Source organism: Mytilus galloprovincialis, chromosome 4, assembly GCF_965363235.1.
Source record: "Mytilus galloprovincialis chromosome 4, xbMytGall1.hap1.1, whole genome shotgun sequence".
NCBI lineage: Eukaryota > Metazoa > Mollusca > Bivalvia > Mytilida > Mytilidae > Mytilus > Mytilus galloprovincialis.
In genome coordinates this window covers 92,339,096-92,358,604 of record NC_134841.1, presented here as the reverse complement: position 1 = coordinate 92,358,604, position 19,509 = coordinate 92,339,096, and the positions used below count along the sequence as shown (strand labels likewise).

General features: G+C 32.7%; 1 protein-coding gene across 1 annotated transcript; it reads left to right on the top strand.

Moving 5' to 3' along the window:
* The first annotated feature begins 4,855 nt into the window (after positions 1–4,855).
* On the top strand, positions 4,856–12,227 carry LOC143070840 (disks large homolog 3-like). Its single transcript, XM_076244962.1, has 2 exons — positions 4,856–5,039; positions 11,397–12,227. Exons 1-2 carry the CDS (start codon positions 4,868–4,870, stop codon positions 11,699–11,701), a joined length of 477 nt encoding a protein of 158 aa, XP_076101077.1. The 5' UTR covers positions 4,856–4,867; the 3' UTR covers positions 11,702–12,227.
* Positions 12,228–19,509: the final 7,282 nt, after the last annotated feature.

Here is a 19,509-nt window from a genome sequence, read left to right as displayed (position 1 = left end):
TGTATTCAGTCTTGTGTTATCATGTTTTGTAAATTTTAGAAATATGTAGAAACATTTACGGATGGTACATATGTGATTATCTAACCTGAAACTCTTTGGAATTTTGCAATTGATAAGGGGGCGCTACTTCAAGCACATGTTTTAATTTCCAGCCTCTTTTCTAAATAGCTGCCAAAGGAAGAAAACACAGAAATTTGGTGACATTCAATTTTCATAAAATATTTTAATCCCCACCCCCTTCTTCCACCTTGAAAAGAGGTTTGTTAATTGTTGAATTAGATGAGGACAAAAAGAGCGGTATCTGCTCCCAAAAGTTGAAATGTTACACTATTATTAACAAATTTATAGTCAAGGGGAGATAACTCTAAATTGATTGACTTTTCAAAAAATTCAATTTCAATAATTGATGACATTTGTCTTTTCATTTATTACATAATATGCTCATTGGTTCAGACTGTAATGTCTAATGATAGTATTGTATATTTAAATTCATAATTGGTACTTATAATTGTAGTGTACGCATATTTTATACATGTATCTTTTGATATGATTGATTTTGAAACATAAACTGTCACATCTGTGGCCTGCATCATCATAATATGTGTTAGTTGTTATTTTGACTTTAGCGGACCATAAATAGTCTTATTCGCTAGGTCACATTCATGAAAATGGAAGGGGATTGTAGTTTCGACGTAAGAAACATATCAGATATCACATGTGAAACGGTTATTCCATAAGGATCAACCAACTCGTGATAGCGTCCGTAAAATTTACGAAGGGATGATTTCAACTTCACCATTTGGAACTTTTGGTTTAAAAGCTTCCTTGTGAGCAGCAACCATCTATCAAGGAAATCATGATAGGAAATACATGCGCGGGAATAACGTATCAATTGGGAGATATATACTCCGTATGCAGGCGCGGCTGGAATGTTGCTACATAGAAATGGAAAATTCACAATTGGGAAGCTGAAATCTTCTCGTTTGTCGTAAAGGTTTGTTTTCAATCGACCCTCAATGTCAATTTCTAGATATATGTCAAGATATGAGGCAGACTTAACTGTATCTGGTGTATCCTTTATCTCTAGTTCGATGGGATAGATGCGTTCAACATAGTCACCAAATTTTGAATTATATAGTGATAGAACATCATCTATATAGCGGAAAGTAAAGTTAAAGATTATTGCTAACTTCTTTTTTTCATTCTAAGAAGTTCCTGTATGAGTCAGCCTCATAATAATAAAGAAACAAGTCGGCAAGTCTGTGGAAAAAAACGTCCTCCAAACGTATCAAATATGTTGTCAATCAAGAAATCAAGCATCTTGATAACGTCAGTTTCAGAGAACTGTTTGTTTGAATAAGTGTGATCCTTAACAAAGTAGAATTTATCCCTTACTAAGACAAGAAGATCTACGTTAGCCATTCTTTTTTTATGGAACAAAGCAATACCAGCTCTTTCAATTTGTCTTTTAGTAAAGGTAAATCTTGGTGAGATTTGTTACAAGCAATTTGATGAATAAATATTGTTATGTTGTTAAAACAGTAAAATGATATCAACCACACATGATGGCAAACAATCCTACTAATATATAAAAAAGAAGATGTGGTATGATTGCCAATGAGACAACTATCCACAAAAGACCAAAATGACACTGACTCAAAGGAGATGCATTCACCATGTTTGACAAAAGTCCAAACAACTGTCAAAGTCTTGCAACTTTAAATATGAAATATTGCTGTATTTTAAAAGGAGCATAGGCTACGACATGTAAACTAATCAAAATATGATTGTGTTTTGTTCATTCGTTAATGAAAGTGATAAAGTTGTTAAAAAAATTACAGTAAAAAAATGTCAACCACACATAATGGAAAACAATTTTACTAAGAATGGTCTCAGAGGAGGTGTATCTGGAGTGCATTCACCAAGTTTTACAAAAGTCCTAAAACTTTAAATGGAATATAGTTGTATAGGCATGATCTACGAGATTTAAATTAAAATGTGATTTTGTTTCGTATAATCATTTAGATACATCGCCGATATAGTATTCACTTGGAAGTGAATAATGCAACCCCTTTGGATCCGTATTCATGTGACCTATAATTTAACCCATTGGCTTTAGATGGGTTACGAATGAATTCAGTTATTAAAAGAAAAAAATGACAATATTGAAAGAGAAACAAGGATGAACCATTTGATTGACTGATTCGATAAACAAAAGATCATTCTTAAAATAGATTTTAAAAATACTTTGTAACCTACAATATGATTTCGAACAAACTCTGTAAAATCCATATGCACTTGGGCGCTATATGTTTGTATTTATATATATATATGTATATATCGGATTATATGATCCTCTGCAGTCTTCGTAGGTCATCTCAGTGGTTAATCAGATGAAGTCTAGACAACAATTCACACGAAATGTTGATACATATGATCGAGTCTATGCATTGTTAGTTGAGTTATAAATTTAAGTTTGTTAGTCATTTTGTTTTGGTGGTTACATATTTTCTGTTTGATAATTGGTTGGTATCTATAAGAATTAATGTAAATAATTGGCAAGCCTCATAAGAGGCATTTTGTGAGCAATTTATACTATTTTCAAACTTTAGAAAATACACATTTTTTGCGAGTTTAGTACCTTTCTGTTTCGTGTACTCCTGCAATTGTTTGTAGCACAAATCCTCAGAACATAAATTGAATGAATTTATTCTTGCCCATAATGAAGCGTTTTTGTTTTTTCGGACTTAAAGCGTCACTGATAGTCTTATGTATACGAATCGCGCGTCTGGCGTATTAAATCATAGGCCTGGTACCTATACCTGTTAGCTTTAATTAGTGTGTTTATCTGTCCTGTATGTTCTCCCATTAATTTGTATTATAGTCCTGTCTTGTAATGTTGTCATTTTAATATTATATTTTTATGGACATAAAAGCGAGAGGTTTGGCTAGCCACAAAACCAGGTTCAACCCACCATTTTTCCTGAAAATGACCTGTACCAAGTCAGGAAAATGGCCATTGTTATATTATAGTTCGTTTCTGTGTGTGTTTCATTTTAGTAGTGTTTCTGTTGTGTCGTTGTTCTCCTCTTATATTTGATGTGTTTCCCATAGTTTTAGTTTGTAGCCCGGATTTGTTTTTTCCATAATCGATTTATGAATTTTGAACGGCGGTATACTACTGTTGCCTTTATTTAGACTTTCAATCAGATTCGATCTTCTGTCTTTTCAATACAAAAATTAGATAAACTAGATAAATATAAAAACTATGTATCAATAATTAGGTTTTTTTTTTAAATTATTACGCATTTCTTTTCTACTTAAAATATATTTTGATAGCTTCCATTTTCCTTTATGGAAAAAAGGAGAGCATGTATGGTTTTCAGTATTCAAGCTGTCAAAATTTTTATTAGGGTTGCATTTTATATCATAAGCTGGTATCTTTGCCAACACCAATAAATTTAATACTATATTCCAGTCTTACTACAGCATACAAGTAGCATGAAAATACGGAAATAAGGCATGATTGCCAACGAGACATCTACCAATTTAAGTTAAAAAAAAAATGAAAGTCGGCTTGGTCTGGAAATGTTTGCTTAAATGTGTTAAGCGGGTTTTTTTCTCCGCTAAATATTTTGAAAACTATCAAATAACATTGATAACTAATTTTCATCTGTTGTTTTGTCTTGCTGCAAACTTTTAGTTTTAAGAAAAAGAATGTGCAGTTTGTCTGTTTGTTTAGATCGTATTGTTCTCCTTTTAACGTTGACATTTTAGGAAAGCAGACCCATGTTTAGCAATAGAAAATATCTACAATAAATCTGCATCAATCTTACACATTAATTGTTAAAAGCTTTAAAAAATGTTAAACTGAGTAAACCGATCTGTACATGAAGAATTTGATTATTGTTTATTATGACTCGATGGTTACAAATGTCGAAGCATCAATGCGAAACTTGGATTCTCAGCAGACGGCAAAGCCATGCTTTGTGGTCGTTTTGAGAGAAATAGTTTATTTTTAAATTTAATTATTTCTAAATTTAATTTTCGATATGCATTTTTGACATTTTAAATTAAGTTATAATAAGCACAAGATTCTTTGAATTGATATTATTTTGGATCAATATAGACGACACATTAACCTGAGACTACTATAACTGTTATAGTAGTCTCAGCATTAACTTATTAAAGGAACACTAACTGTCAAATTCATGATCACCGATTTAACTCAAATTCCCATATTTGATTTATAACATACTAAAACGTATATCCAAATTAAATTTAGCCTGAAACTAACAGTTAACAATGCATGTGCTCGATAATATATTTCAGAATTTCGTGTAAATTTCAGTGTATAAGTCATCTAAATAACTATTAAGATTACTTTCGTTATCTGCCGATGGTCACTTGATAAACATCAACATTAATATAATAGATTGGCGACCTCGTGCAATTAGAATTTGCAAGTGAATAGTTCACCAGGGATGTTTCCTTCCTCATTTAGACAAAATTGAAACAAATTGGCTGCCGAATTATTATTTCACTTTTATTAATGATTGAATCAAACAAAATCACATTCTATTTTTTTCAAATCTCGTAGCTAATGCCCCTCTAAGATAACTGGATTCTTGGATACAAAATAGAAAATATTGTTTGTTTAAGGTGGATGCCAACTCTTATTTATGTGTGCTTCGAGACTCAATCGTCCAAGGCAGTATCAGCAGACATAGATTTTTTTGGGAATTGTACCTAAATCAAATATGATCATACACATATTTAATAATTTTATCTTACCTTGTCTTTTCAGTTTAAAATGCTAAGAGCATTTGGTAGGAAGAGGGTAGCGCCTAAGGAAAGAGGTGACAATATGGCTCCAGCGGCTAAGAAATTTGTCTTGCGTCCGAGTATGGATGGAGATGAGGGCGTTTGGAGCAGATATATAGATGGTTCAATAGCAAACACTTCATTCAGTTCAGAGGTTGTGTCTATGACTCCGATCAGCACAACTGCTACTTTTACTGAACCCATTACTCAATCAGGTATTTTCCAGTTTTTCAAACCCTATCTCCGTGCAGTAAAGCAAGTGATAACCGGGCAAGAAATATCACTGTAAGCTTGAGACAAAAAATAATGGCAGGAGAATATATTGACCTGGCCTTACTATTAGTTAATTTACATGCCTAGCGTGGGGATAAACATAAAGTCGTTATTTCATAAGGAGAACTTTTAATACGATCAAGTCAGTAACAACTAAAAATTGACGCAATAAGTAACTGGACAGATCCATTCTTAGCCCATTCATCTATTTAGTCAGACGTCAGTCGCTACCTTGATATACCCTATCTTTTGTTAAATTTGTCGGGTAACTTATGACAATAAGCATTTGACGTCTTGAGCCGAACAGTTTTATCATTTTTACACAATTTAATCTACTGTGTGATGGTTCATATTCTGGACGCCAGTCTTTGCTCCTTTGTAATAAATCTACATACCAAAAAACAAATATGAAGCTTAGAAATGGAAAAATATTAAATACTAAACTCGTTCAAAGGGTATCTACACGTCTCAATCTTCAGAATCGCTTATCTAAAAATACTACAATAGCTAACGTTTTTAACAATAAAAATCGTGGTTACCCTTCTATCGATAAGTGTCATGCCAAAAAATTGACTTACGTGTCCCCGTCTTTCCACCAACAATACAGTAAGGTCCACATTTAATGGTCGCACATTTTCTCTAAATTTTGAAACTGATATTACTTGAAAAACAAACAGTATTATTTATTTACTCACATGAAACAAACCGGGATGCGGTATTCAGTACGTAGGTGAAACTGGGCGATATTTATCTAAACGCACGCAAGAACACCTGTATCGTTTTAAAAGACCCAATAAATTCAAAAGTATCATTTATCAACATCTTAAGAAGCACAGTCATCCTATTAAATATTTAACAGTTCAACCTTTAGAAGTAGTAAATAAGCAGCCTGGTGAATCTCATTCCAAGTTTGTACGATCACGAAAAATAAATGAATTAAATTGGATTAAAAAATTACAGACAGTCTACCCTCTCGGTCTTAATGATAATATCATGGGAATTGGCAATATATCAAGAACCGATTCTGTTAACATTTTGGATATAGTTTCTAAAACTGTTCGTAAAAATCGTTCTCATGGACGCAGAAAAAATCGCAATCAAAGAAAATTTCGGACCAACCATACAAATATTTCGGACCTAATTTCCATTTCAAAAAACAACGGCAGACATTATCTGTTAACCAAGCTTTGTTCTTTACCTATAAATAAATTAAATAAAATTTTAGAGGATTGCAACACAATTTCATATTACAGTCCTAAGTATGAAATTGTCCAAATTATAATGGCATATTGTTATTCTAAACTGTTTCCAAAAATTGATCGCCCTGAAGATCATAAAAAACATTTTATTAAAATAAAGTATGTCAATAAAGGTTTTGATTTTGTAAATATTGCCGGTATTTTTAACGACCATTCTGTTAAAGACCAAATTCCTGGATATTTTGATAATACGGAACTCCCTCTCATTTGTTATATTTACAAGAAATCTACCCGAAAATATGTGTTTAATTATAGCCAATTGTGTAAAGATGTAAATATCACTGAAAATAAACCTATGTCGTGTAATTGCAGTAATTCAGAATACACCTATGGACCAATTTCCCATGTTATAACAGGAGACCTTAACATCGTTCGCGACCGAGAGTTAAAATCATTCCTCAGTAAAGGACCTAAATATCGTCCCCCGTCAACTGTTAACTGGAATGAGTGTCGTAATATCATCAACGACTCACTCCGCGCCTACTGTTTGAAATGGGTAAAACGGGAAAAAGCTGACAAAAAATCTTTGGACTCTTTTTTTAATTCAGTAATGAAGATAGTTGATATTCGAATACAACATTTTAAAGAACATTTTACCCTCAACAAAAACTATAAAAACCCTATTTCGCGTATCAAAAATAAACTAACAGAACTAGCCAAGGAATTTGTTTTTGTCCCGGCTGATAAAGCTGCTAATAATATCATTATTGTTTGACGTAAATTTTATATAGAGGTTCTGCAAAAGGAAATCACGAATTCACCAACATTCCAACTGACTTCATTTTCAGAAAATGACATCTGTAACAAACATAAACTTTTAGCTACTTCTTTACAAGCAGAACCAAACACAATGAAAGTCCCAACTATGTACTGGCTTCCGAAGCTGCACAAAAAACCTTACAAATATAGATTTATTTCATCTTCCAGCCATTGCTCAACTACTAAATTGTCTGTTTTACTTACTAGTACACTTGGTACAATAAAAAACCTGATAATAAATTGTTCAAATAAGGCCTTTGAAAATAGTGGAATTAATTACTTTTGGAGTGTCAAAAACTCGTTGGAAGTACTTGATAAATTGCATGCATATATTGGTGATTTTGAATCTGTTCAAAGTTTTGATTTTTCTACCCTATATACCACTTTGCCTCATATTCTTATTAAGAAAAAATTCACATCCCTAATTAACTGGGCATTTAAAAAGTCGGAATGCGAGTACATATGTTCAAACTCTTTTAGATCATTTTTTAGTAGCAATAAACAAAAGAACTATGTCAATTGGACATGCTTTGATACTATTTATGCACTTGAATTTTTACTTGATAACATTTTTGTTCGCTTTGGAGATTCCGTATATCGTCAAGTTATTGGAATTCCAATGGGGACTAACTGTGCACCACTTATTGCGGACCTGTTTTTGTATTGTTATGAGTTACAATTTATGACTAAAATTAGCAAAGACCCATCAAAACAACATTTGATACAAAAATTTAACAATACTTTTAGATATTTGGATGATATATTGGCTCTAAATAATGACGACTTCAGTATGTATACTAAAGAAATTTATCCTGTAGAACTTACTTTAAATAAAGCTAATGATAACAATGACCACTGCCCTTTCCTCGATCTTGATATCTATATCATAAACGGGAAGCTTAATACAAAAATTTATGATAAAAGAGATGATTTTTCATTTCCTATTGTTAATTATCCATTTTTAGATGGTGACGTTCCCTTGTCACCATCTTATGGTGTTTATATATCTCAACTTGTACGATTCGCTCGTGTATGTAACAATGTATTAGATTTTAGCGAGAGAAATTTATGTATTACTGAAAAATTATTACACCAGGGTTTTCGATATCACAAACTGGTCAAAACATTTACTAAATTTTATCACCGGTATAAGGAAATAATTCGTAAATATAACTCAACATGCAGACATCTTATACGTTCAGGTATTTCACATCCAAAATTTTATGGAAATATTCTTTATAAAGCACAAAAATGTCAGTATTCTCCTCAGAAACTAACAAAACCTTTAAATAGACTTATTAAAAGGGGATATAGTTACGATACTGTTGTCAGGTCATTAAAGATTGCATATTTTGGCTTTAACATTGATTCACTGATAGGGTCTTTGCATCGGAACTAAACACATTTATTTCTAAAAAAAAAAAAAAAAAAAAAAAAAAAAAAAAAAAAAAAGTTGTTGGCATGACACGGGTTATGTTCTTCTCATATATTTTATGATAGTATGATACTAAACCCCTAACGGGAGGGATTGTACCTGATATTCATATGATGAAGACATAATCTTTCAATCAGTTTAATTGAGGTCTGGAGCTGGCATGTCAGTTAACTGCTAGTAGTCTGTTGTTATTTATGTATTATTGTCATTTTATTTATTTTCTTTTGTTACATCTTTTGACATCAGACTCGGACTTCTCTTGAACTGAATTTTAATGTGCGTATTGTTATTGTTTTACTTTTCTACATTGGCTAGAGGTATAGGGGGAGGGTTGAGATCTCATAAACATGTTTAACCCCGCCGCAATTTTGCGCCTGTCCCAAGTCAGGAGCCTCTGGCCTTTGTTAGTCTTGTATGATTTTAAATTTTAGTTTCTTGTGTATAATTCGGAGTTTAGTATGACGTCCATTATCACTGTACTATTATGCATATTTTAGGGGCCAGCTGAAGGACACCTACGGGTGCGGGAATTCTCGCTACATTGAAGACCCATTGGTTGCCTTCGGCTGTTGTTTGCTCTATGGTCGGGTGGTTGTCGCTTTGACATATTCACCATTTCCTTTCTCAATTTTATTAGTCTATATTAGTAAACATTGTACTGCACACCCGAATGTTTTTTATCAACAAAAACTCAAATACCTGCATAGTATACACCCAGGTTCTAGTACTAAGCAGTGAACACTTAGGTGAAACAATTTTGCATCAGAATGTTGCAGGATCCAGGTGCTTCTTGGGCTGATGTTGACCCTAAACGATGGCTTCTCTATATGTATCCTTCATCTGGTATTATCAATGCGCCATTTAGCACGGTATGCTTTAAAGGTTACGCATTCAATTCTCATGGTAAATGAGTGAATCGATCATGTGCTTATAATTATTCTTGTTTAAGATATTTTGATCAGCACCAAATTGTTCAGTGCCCCATACAAAACGTTTTTCCAGATAGGTTAGGCGGCAATGCAAGATTTCAGCAACCTAGGCATCAGTGTAGACATATTGATATTATGGGTATCAAATATAAGAATAAATTTTACATAAATAAATGCTTACCCTAAGAATTATGTAGTTTATGTCAACTGTTTGAACGCTTTTCAACCTTTTTACACCATTCAAAGTATATTTGATAAATGATAAAGCTAATCTTGTATAAAAAAATAAGATAATGTCTGACTGTGCTGAACTAGGTGTACGGTGAACTATTTCCACATTATTTAACTCTACCTGCATACTCTACAAAACTAAGTCTTACATGCACGTATTTTTTTATAAGCAAATATGTGACAGATAAGTGAATCGAAAGAGCTTTGACATTTTTTTCTCTATTTTCATATGGTCCCATTTGTTAACTAAACTATTCTTTCGGCAAATTAGTGTCTGGAAGTCACTAATTAAATATCAGTACATTTATTGAGATTTTGATAATATAAGAGGTTTTCTTTTTTTGTTAAAAGACCGGTGCTTTGCTTTTGCACCAATTAGCATTTCACTTGCGCCAAGTGACATTTTTTGGGGCAAAAATGATCTTTCATTTGCGCCACAAACCATATTTCATTTGCGCCACAAACCATATTGCATTTTCACCAAAATAAAACATTTCATTTGCGCCAATAATACAAGTAAATACAGGTAAAATTCCATTCTCAATTTTAAATAGTATAAAAAATAAAGTTTTATTCAACAGACTTTTTCTTAAATAATAACTTTTAAATACAGTTTTTGATTGCATGATAAAATATTTTCCTCCGAAATCAATGAAGGCACTATATACACTGATACGTTTTTAATAAGAGAATTTTCATAATAGTGTTCAGACACAATTCTGTTATAAATTAACGAGATCATAAAACGTAAAAGCACTCTACACTAGAGTCAAACCAAAAGTTTGTTCCGACACAAGTTAAGACTTGTAAGTAATAGCTCCAGTTTTTTCATGTGCACTGGATAACCTTCATTTGTTGTAATAAAAAATACAGACTTATTTCCTCTATATAAAAATGATGAAATGTGGTATGATTGCCAATGAAACAACTATCCAGTTCAAATGAAGTATATATGAAAGCAATTGTAGGCAACCGTACGGCCTTCAAAAATGAGAAAATCCCATAGCGTATAGTCGACAATAAACAACCCCGACAATGATATATATGCATCAGTTCAATTGAGAAAACCCAGTGGTCTGTTTGTCTCTGAATTGACAATATCCATCTTGACATCCTCAAACATGTGAACACTATAAACTTTTAACTTAATTGACTCTCAGTTTTATATTAGAAATGAGTATGAACTTACTCATTAACCCATGGTGAAAAAAATCTTATCGCGATGTAGCAATACATATATTTACATGTTCCGTTATATGCAATAGTTACGTGTAAAATGGCGCAAATATAGTTTTTTTTTTGGTACACATAAAATATACCCTTGTGGCGCAAAAGAAAGTTTGGATTTTGTAAAAATTGTCGGAAATGCAATGCGCCCAAAAAGACTTTTTTATAGAAAAAAATTTAGCCATTCAGGTATATAAAACATGTTCAACTTTGTTTTTAAATTTGAAAGCTGATATGACTAAAGTTTTATGCATATCAACCCTGTTGGATAGTTGTCTAATTGACAAAGCAATCGTACAAATCTCATTATTTCAATCGATACTGTAATTTATAGATTCCTTTGAATTAAAAATAGTATTTCATTTTAGATCTCTTGTTAAAAGTTGGAAACACAAACTGTTCCTCTCTGATAAGTTTACAGTTGATTTTTATATTGTGGTTAAGTTTGTTTTTCTTTAGGTATAACAGATGCAGAAGAAGCCAATTCTGATAGGCTGATGGAACTTACAATGGTTAAAGGAGTTACAGGATTTGGTTTTCTTATTGAAGGGGGAATAGGAAGCCCCTTGGGAGATGTTCCTGTCAAAATCAAAAAAATATTTAAAAAAGGTTCTGCTGCCAATTGTGGTCGTCTGAAAGTTGGAGATGAACTTGTTACAGTGGGTGGGGTGAACATGTCAACAATGAGACACACAGAAGCAAGGGATCATCTCAAGTTTATGAATGATGGACATGTCAAATTGACAGTGAGAAGAGCTCCATAATAATGGTACAAATATTACATTATAGGCTGGTTATGTATTATTATATCTACAATGTTCAATATAAGCACAAGCTTTGACATATTAGACTGTTGCAAAACTCGATTGTAGCACAAACTGGTCAGTATATGATACGCACTACTCCTGTGGCTTGATTCCTATCTTGTTTTTTCAATTTCTTTGATGTCTCACAGTTTAACTAGACTGATGAAAATCAAGAAATTGACAATATTTAAGTTCTCAGTATATTCTGTTTTATTTTAGGAATGACTGATACTTTTTTTTCTATCTATGACGAAATGACATAGCAAAATGTGGTGCCAATTAATAACGCGCGTAGCATGAAACGAATTGTAAGCAGATTTACAGTACACGACGTTTGATGTGAACACCTTACTGATTCAGTATGATGTACGTCTCAGTTTATTTTTTCTGTATAAGCATCCTAAAAAAATTCTAATATTGCCTTTTGTTAGTAATATTTATTCTTCGGTCTTCTAAAACTAAATTTAAGTTTTTTGGGGAAATATTGCCAGCATATCAATAAAAGTAGACTTTCACATATTGAATATTATATTTTATTTTTCTATTGCAAAAAAGACGATTGAGATAGCTTCAGACAAGGCAGACAGTTTTGAATACTGTGGATTCATTTACTTTTGTGGGTACACATTTTCATGGATTTCGGAACTCTTGCACTTTTGTGGATATTTGAGTTCGCAGTTTTGCCAAAGTATGCATACAACACTGTAGACCATTTGCAATAAGTTGAACATATGCATTCTTGGTTCACCTGTACCCACAGAATCCACGAAAATTGGCATTAATGGATAATAACGAATCCATAGTAATTTCATTAATGTCAACCAATTTAATCATTTAAATCATCTTCAAGACTCCTTTAAGTTGTAGACATTTCATATATACATTGTTTAAATTATTTTTGAATTACTCTTTTATTGTTAATAATAAAACAAAGTTATCAAAGGTACATGTATCATGATTATAATTTTGTATGCCAGACGCGTGTTTCGTCTACATAAAACTCATCAGTGACGCTCCTATCAAAATAAGTATAAAGCCGAACAAGTACAAAAATGAAGAGCATTGAGGATCCAAAATTCCAAAAAGTTGTGCCAAATACAGCTAAGGTTATTTATTCCTGGGATAAGAAAATCCTTAGTATTTCGAAAAATTCAAAGTTTTGTAACAGAAAATTTATAAAAATGACCACATAATTAATATTCATGTCAACACCGAAGTGCTGACTACTGGGCAAACCTTTGATTGCGTTGGATAAAAACCGCAATTTTTATACGTGTGCATGTAAAACAAATTTCGTTGTAGAAGGGTCTAAAAACAGCACAAACAACATTTTCCAAAAGACCAAAAAAGTGAAAAAGTATATTTGAACAAAACGCATTTGACTAACAGGTCGAACAACTGATGTTCTTTAACCCTGCTGACTGCCATTGGCGATTGCCAAATAAAATTGATCACAAGATGTAACAAACTGGATCTTAATATAAATTTAATACTAAACAGAAAAATAATTAACTTGTGGCCACGATGTTATGCCACAAACATACGGTGTCAATATTTTTTAGTACACCAGATCCGGATTTCGAAAATAAATGTCTCTTCAGTGATGTTAGGGATCGAAACGGTATTTGGAAGGCCATATAAAAAGTACCCTCATTTTTTAGATAAACTCTTGAATTTTAAGAGTCAATATATGATGAACGGATCATACATATAAACCGGAGGGAAAATATGATACAAGCCCAAACGAAAAATTATAACCGAGTCTAAATTGAAAACTACGTTCAAACCTATGATTGCGTTGGATAAAAACCGCAATTTTTATACGTGTGCATGTAAAACAAATTCCGTTGTAGAAGGGTTTAAAAACAGCACAAACAACATTTTCCAAAAGACCAAAAAAGTGAAAAAGTATATTTAAACAAAACGCATTTGACTATATATATATAATATATATATAAATTATAATCCTGGTACCTTTGATAACTATATATATATATATATTTGCGAAAGCAAATTTACAGATCTAACATTGTTGGGTTGATGTTTAGACGAGTTGTATATACATTATGTACACAGCCATGTATCACCATCATTGATGGCGATCCGATGGATACATCTGTTGTAGGGTTGTCACTGACTCAGACGTACTTATGAATATAATTATTTTCTGTGACTGTATCTTACATTAATTTGTAGGATCCTTTACTATAGATAATTTAGCTGATCTGTAACAATAACATCTTCATGCCTTATATATCATGTACTGTAGTACGCCGCTAGATTAAAACTGACGTGGAAAGGTAACATATGGCCACCGAAAGCTCTTTTTTTGAGAGCCCAGGTGGTCGTGTGGTCTAGCGGGACGGCTGCAGTGCAGGCGATTTGGTGTCACGATATCACAGTAGCATGGGTTCGAATCCCGGCGAGGGAAGAACCAAAAATTTGCGAAAGCAAATTTACAGATCTAACATTGTTGGGTTGATGTTTAGACGAGTTATATATATACAACTCGTCTAAACATCAACCCAACAATGTTAGATCTGTAAATATATAGTTATCAAAGGTACCAGGATTATAATTTAATACGCTAGACGCTCGTTTCGTCTACATAAGACTAATCAGTGACGCTCAGATCAAAATAGTTATAAAGCCAAACAAGGACAAGGTTGAAGAGCATTGAGCACCCAAAACTTCAAAAAGTTGTGCCAAATACGGTTAAGAAAAGGTCTGGAAAGGAAATTACATTAAAGCGTCAAGCTTTTCAACAAACATATTACATAAGTAATTTGTAACGATAAAACTGAACCCTCAATTGGAGAACAAATGAATGTGTAATCCTGGTATTTATGATGAGTTTATTTAATAGGCTATAAAAATGTTGTACAATTGTTTTTCAAGAAATAAGTACATAAATATATATCAGCAGCTCACTACTAAACTGGGTAATAAGTGGAATATTACATCAAGAACAGTTTGGTTTCTTGAAGTTACAATGTAACAAGTATATATGATGAATAAATATATAATGTCGTTAATTTTTTTTATCCAAAGTGAAACATACCATATACCTAAATAATAGGGACCTATTCATAAAACCAACAACGGGCCTATACAAAAAATCTTCAACAAAACCAACAATAGACATACAGAAAAAAATCAACAGTCCAACCAACAAAAGGTTTACTCAATAAAACCTACAGCCTTACCAACAAATGACTTATTTACCAATAATAAATAAATCGGATAATGGACAAAACATTTACAATCAATATACATGTATGGCACAAAATCTACTTTTTACTTAGTGTGAATTAAAAGTATCCTTCGTGGAATTAAATAGTTTGTGTTACCGAGTTGTACATATATTCCTACGACCTATAAACAGGAAAACCAACATTAATCTAATGAAGCCTGATGAGAACGATATGTTTTATTCATAAATATGAAAATATTTTGTAATTGTTGTTCTATACAATACAAATTGGGTATATATTTTATTCTATTAATCCAATGAAAGAAAGGGTTTAAAAAACATCAAATTTCCCCTCCCTTCACTGTATAAACATACACTGGATATTATCAATTTGTAGAGTAAAATATATAGCACACTATAAAAAAAAAACCATACGTATCATGAAACAGCATAGTAAGATATATACAATTATAAACATAAACTTGTTAGGGAAAATTGCTACTTTTATTGAAGGCCAAAAGAGGATGCAATTATGGTACATTTGTACAATAGCCAAATAAACTGGTGACACATTTGTCTCGCCTATCGGCATAAAATACAGAAAAAGACAATCTGATGTACAGCAATATCGCTCATTAATTCATTCACTGGACGATGATCTAGTTGACAGTTTCTGACAATGGTCAACAAACTGAGATGTACAGACAGTAATGTAACTTTAATAAAAAATATTGTTGTTTATTGAAATTAGCTCCTATCAATATAACTTGAGCAGACAAATTCATCATTGAAAATTTGTAATTAATTCAAAGTCACTGTACCATGTCATAGGGGACAGGGCCTTAAAATAGTCATCAAGCCGATATGGTATGTACTGATATTAAGGCTTCTTAATACATACTAGCATCGATCTGGCACAAGTAGTTTTTATTAAACTAACTGCAAAAGAAAACCTTAAATTGAAAAATAGCTACTTGTAATTTATTCAAAGTAACTGGACCATTTACTTGTTAACAGGGTCTCAAAAATAGTCGTCAAACTAATATGTGCTGATAGAAATGAAAATTCATTCAAAATATCATTGATTTGTCACAAGAAGTTCCTATCAAACTAACTTAACAGTTTCTATCAACTCAAAAACCTAAGCAGAAATTTGACAATTGTTGACGCCATCGCCGGAAAAGCAATTCATACGTCTCCCTTTCTTCCTTTCGTCACAGACAAGACAAAAAAGATAAAAGTCCACATCGAGTATGGAGAATCTAATCAAAATGATGCAATTGTCAATTTCACTTTATGGAGAAAAAAAAAACACGTTTAATAATTTATTGCGTCAGAAGCGCTTTTCTGGATTTACCTTCATCAGGAACGCTCAAAGCTAAACATTTGAAATACGAAGATGTATAAGTACCGAAAATCGTTGAAGAGCTATATGTCAAAAATACCTAAAATAAATAGCCAAATTCATCTAAAGCCAACTTTGCCTGAGGGAGTTGAAAACTTAGTTTCATAATAATTTATAAATTTATAAACGGACAATTTTAGTAAAGTTTGTTAAATCATGTCAGTACCGTGATCTAAAGTACGAGAGCATTCTGACAAATAGGTATTGCATTCACAAGGTGTCATTTAGGTAGGACAGTCAAAAAATGTCCCTGTAAAATGATTCAAATCGAAATGAGGGTACAATAATGTCAACCACATATGAAAGCGAACAATTCTAATGAGAATGAGAGCCTTCTGTCAAGAGGAGTTGCATTCACTTAGTTTTACAATAGTCCAAAAAACAATAAGTCCTAAAACTTTAAATTATAAATAAATTGGTGGTGTTGTATTTCTATGGTCAAGTGAATACATTGTCTCTTGCATTCATTCCAACAGGACAACTCTGCATAGGATGTATTGGACAATTACACAGTACATGAGTACAACCAATGAGGCCAAGATATATGAAGTAAAATATCAGGATGTTAACGTGAAACAATTCTTTTACATTTTGCACAATGTTATTATTTATCAATTTAATGTTTTATACGGTATGGTTTAGAACAATTCATATAATTAGAAGAAAAAAACATATTTACATGGTACAATTTCAAATCTGTAGGAGATTATTCCGAAATTTCACTAAATTATTAATATATCATCTTTTAACAAATTATTGTATATTTTACTTAACATTATTTTCCTTTAGTTCAGCCTCTGAAATTTTGCTATACAATTTGATACACCGAGGTATGTTTTAACCTCTAAAAAGACTGAAACTCAAATTTGAAGTACTTCGTTGTAAATTAAGATAAAAGCAGACATGAGGTAAATGAACCATCAACCCAGCAATTGAATGTGTACTGATTGATATTTATTCTGGGAAAACACAAGTTGTTCTAATTGGATTTGACCTAGCTTTCAGTAATGCCCGCGTCACACTGTCCCGATTTTTATATACGATTGACACCCGAATGCGAAAATTGTAAGTTCGTACGAAGTTGGTCCTGATCTCGTTAAAATACCAAAAAGTGACCAAAAGCAAGTAAGATGAGTAACGAAGTCTATACGATGGTGCCGAAATTATATACGATAGCAAAAGATGGACATACGAAGGTTAACCGAAGACGGGTATTTAAGCCTCATATCTCAGCCGAATCCTACACGATGGATCACGAAAGCTACACGATGGATTACAAAGGCTACACGATGTATTACGATGATGGCGCGATGGCCATACGATGTCTAAAGGCGTCGTGTACAGCTTACGATGCATTTAAATTATATGCCGAAGGCATCACGCGTTTTAAATTGCTTGATAAAGGCAATATCACCCATGTGGACACTCTAAAACCAATATGCTTCAAAAGATTTTAACCACATTTGGTATATTGTTTCTCCTTGTAATGATCTGACATTTTTTACGTTCAAGGCCAAAGGTCAAGGTCATGCAGATGGACTTGTTTTTTTTCCTTGAAATAGCATAATACACAGGAAATTGGTTGCTCATTTTTTTACCTGCTGGTTCTAAAGACAATATAAAAGGTATTTACAGTTACTGAATGTTTTGGTTGATTTCTAAAAAAAAAGTTTATGTATCAAATATGCATATTCAATTTACCATTTTCTGCATGTGTCATATACAAATATAGTGTCCATATTTGTCCTCGATATGTTACATACGAGGGGATGCCACGCTCGACATTGCCTTGTTTGAACTGTAAAATGTGTGCACTAGTCTGAATAATCACCCATAATTATGCCCATGTTTACTGATCTATTTTAAAGGTAAGGTAATGGGTTCGTTGATCCCTTTTATTCAAAAAGAGCTCTTTCTAGGAGAATATCATAATAATATAGACAAAAGGAAGGGTGTGTGGAAAACAACAAATGCGGCAAAATATGACATATAGAAAACAAAATAGTTGTGGAGTAAACATTCGTGTGACAACAACTCAGACGATACATAAAAAATCAGAATAATGATAAAAAAGTTGGTTTGCCTATATACGTGTACCTGCAGTGTTGGTGTACGAGGCGCGTTTATGATTTTCATTATGTTACTTGATATGAAAAATTGACAAAAAAATAATATTTTACTTGTAAAAGTAAATCCTGAGCCTGTAATAGCTGCTCTTCTTGTTCCATTTGAATTAGTAGAAACAACGCTGTCGCCTTTCTTGTTCTCATAGAATCATATGATATGAGCTCCATGTTTTGTGAACGTCTTTCTTAACTGTCGTATTAGAATGACCAGTGCATATCGCGCATAGCACTTTAAATGTATTTTAGCGCGAAAATTAACTTACATTTAGCTGGATTTATTGTCGTCGTAGTTCCATCTTGTCGCCTTCGTACTTTTATTCGATGGCAACACGACGGGATTACGAGGTCGTCTTCACGAAGTCGTGTTGCCATCGTAAGACCTTCGGGTATCTTCGTGATTCATTCGTGTAGACATCGTAATGTCAAAACTGCCCGATGGATACGATGGAAACACGAATGCAATACGATGTTCAAAGATGCATTCCCGGTGACATTACGATGGTGAAGATGGTGATACGAACTCAATACGAACCCTAAACATCGGTCGCACCTTCGGGGATTTTTTAACATGTTAAAAAATTTAGAACCCTTCCCGAAGTTGTCCCCGAAGGCTAGAAAAAGTGGCCGATGGTTCTACGATGGTTAAAGATGGCACTACGAATAGCTCGATCTGGATACGATCAGTCCCGATTTTGAAAATTTCCATAATCGTGTTGTCATCGGCGTAAAAATCGGGACAGTGTGACGCGGGCATAACTGAAGTACTTTTAGATTTGCATTTTGTGTGTACTTTGTTTCATTTGTATTTGTGCTTCTCGTCAATCTTATGACTTAAACACTTTCAGAGGGATTTTATTTTGTTCTCGTACACCATTTACTGAGGATTTGGAGAGGACACTCACACACATGGTTGACATCACATTATGTAGGTGCTCTTAAGTCTGGAGCCTATAATTCATTTGCTTATATTGTTTGATATCTAATATGTTTTTGTTTGTTTTTTGTTCTTGTTTTGTCATAGATCATGCTGTATGTATTCTCT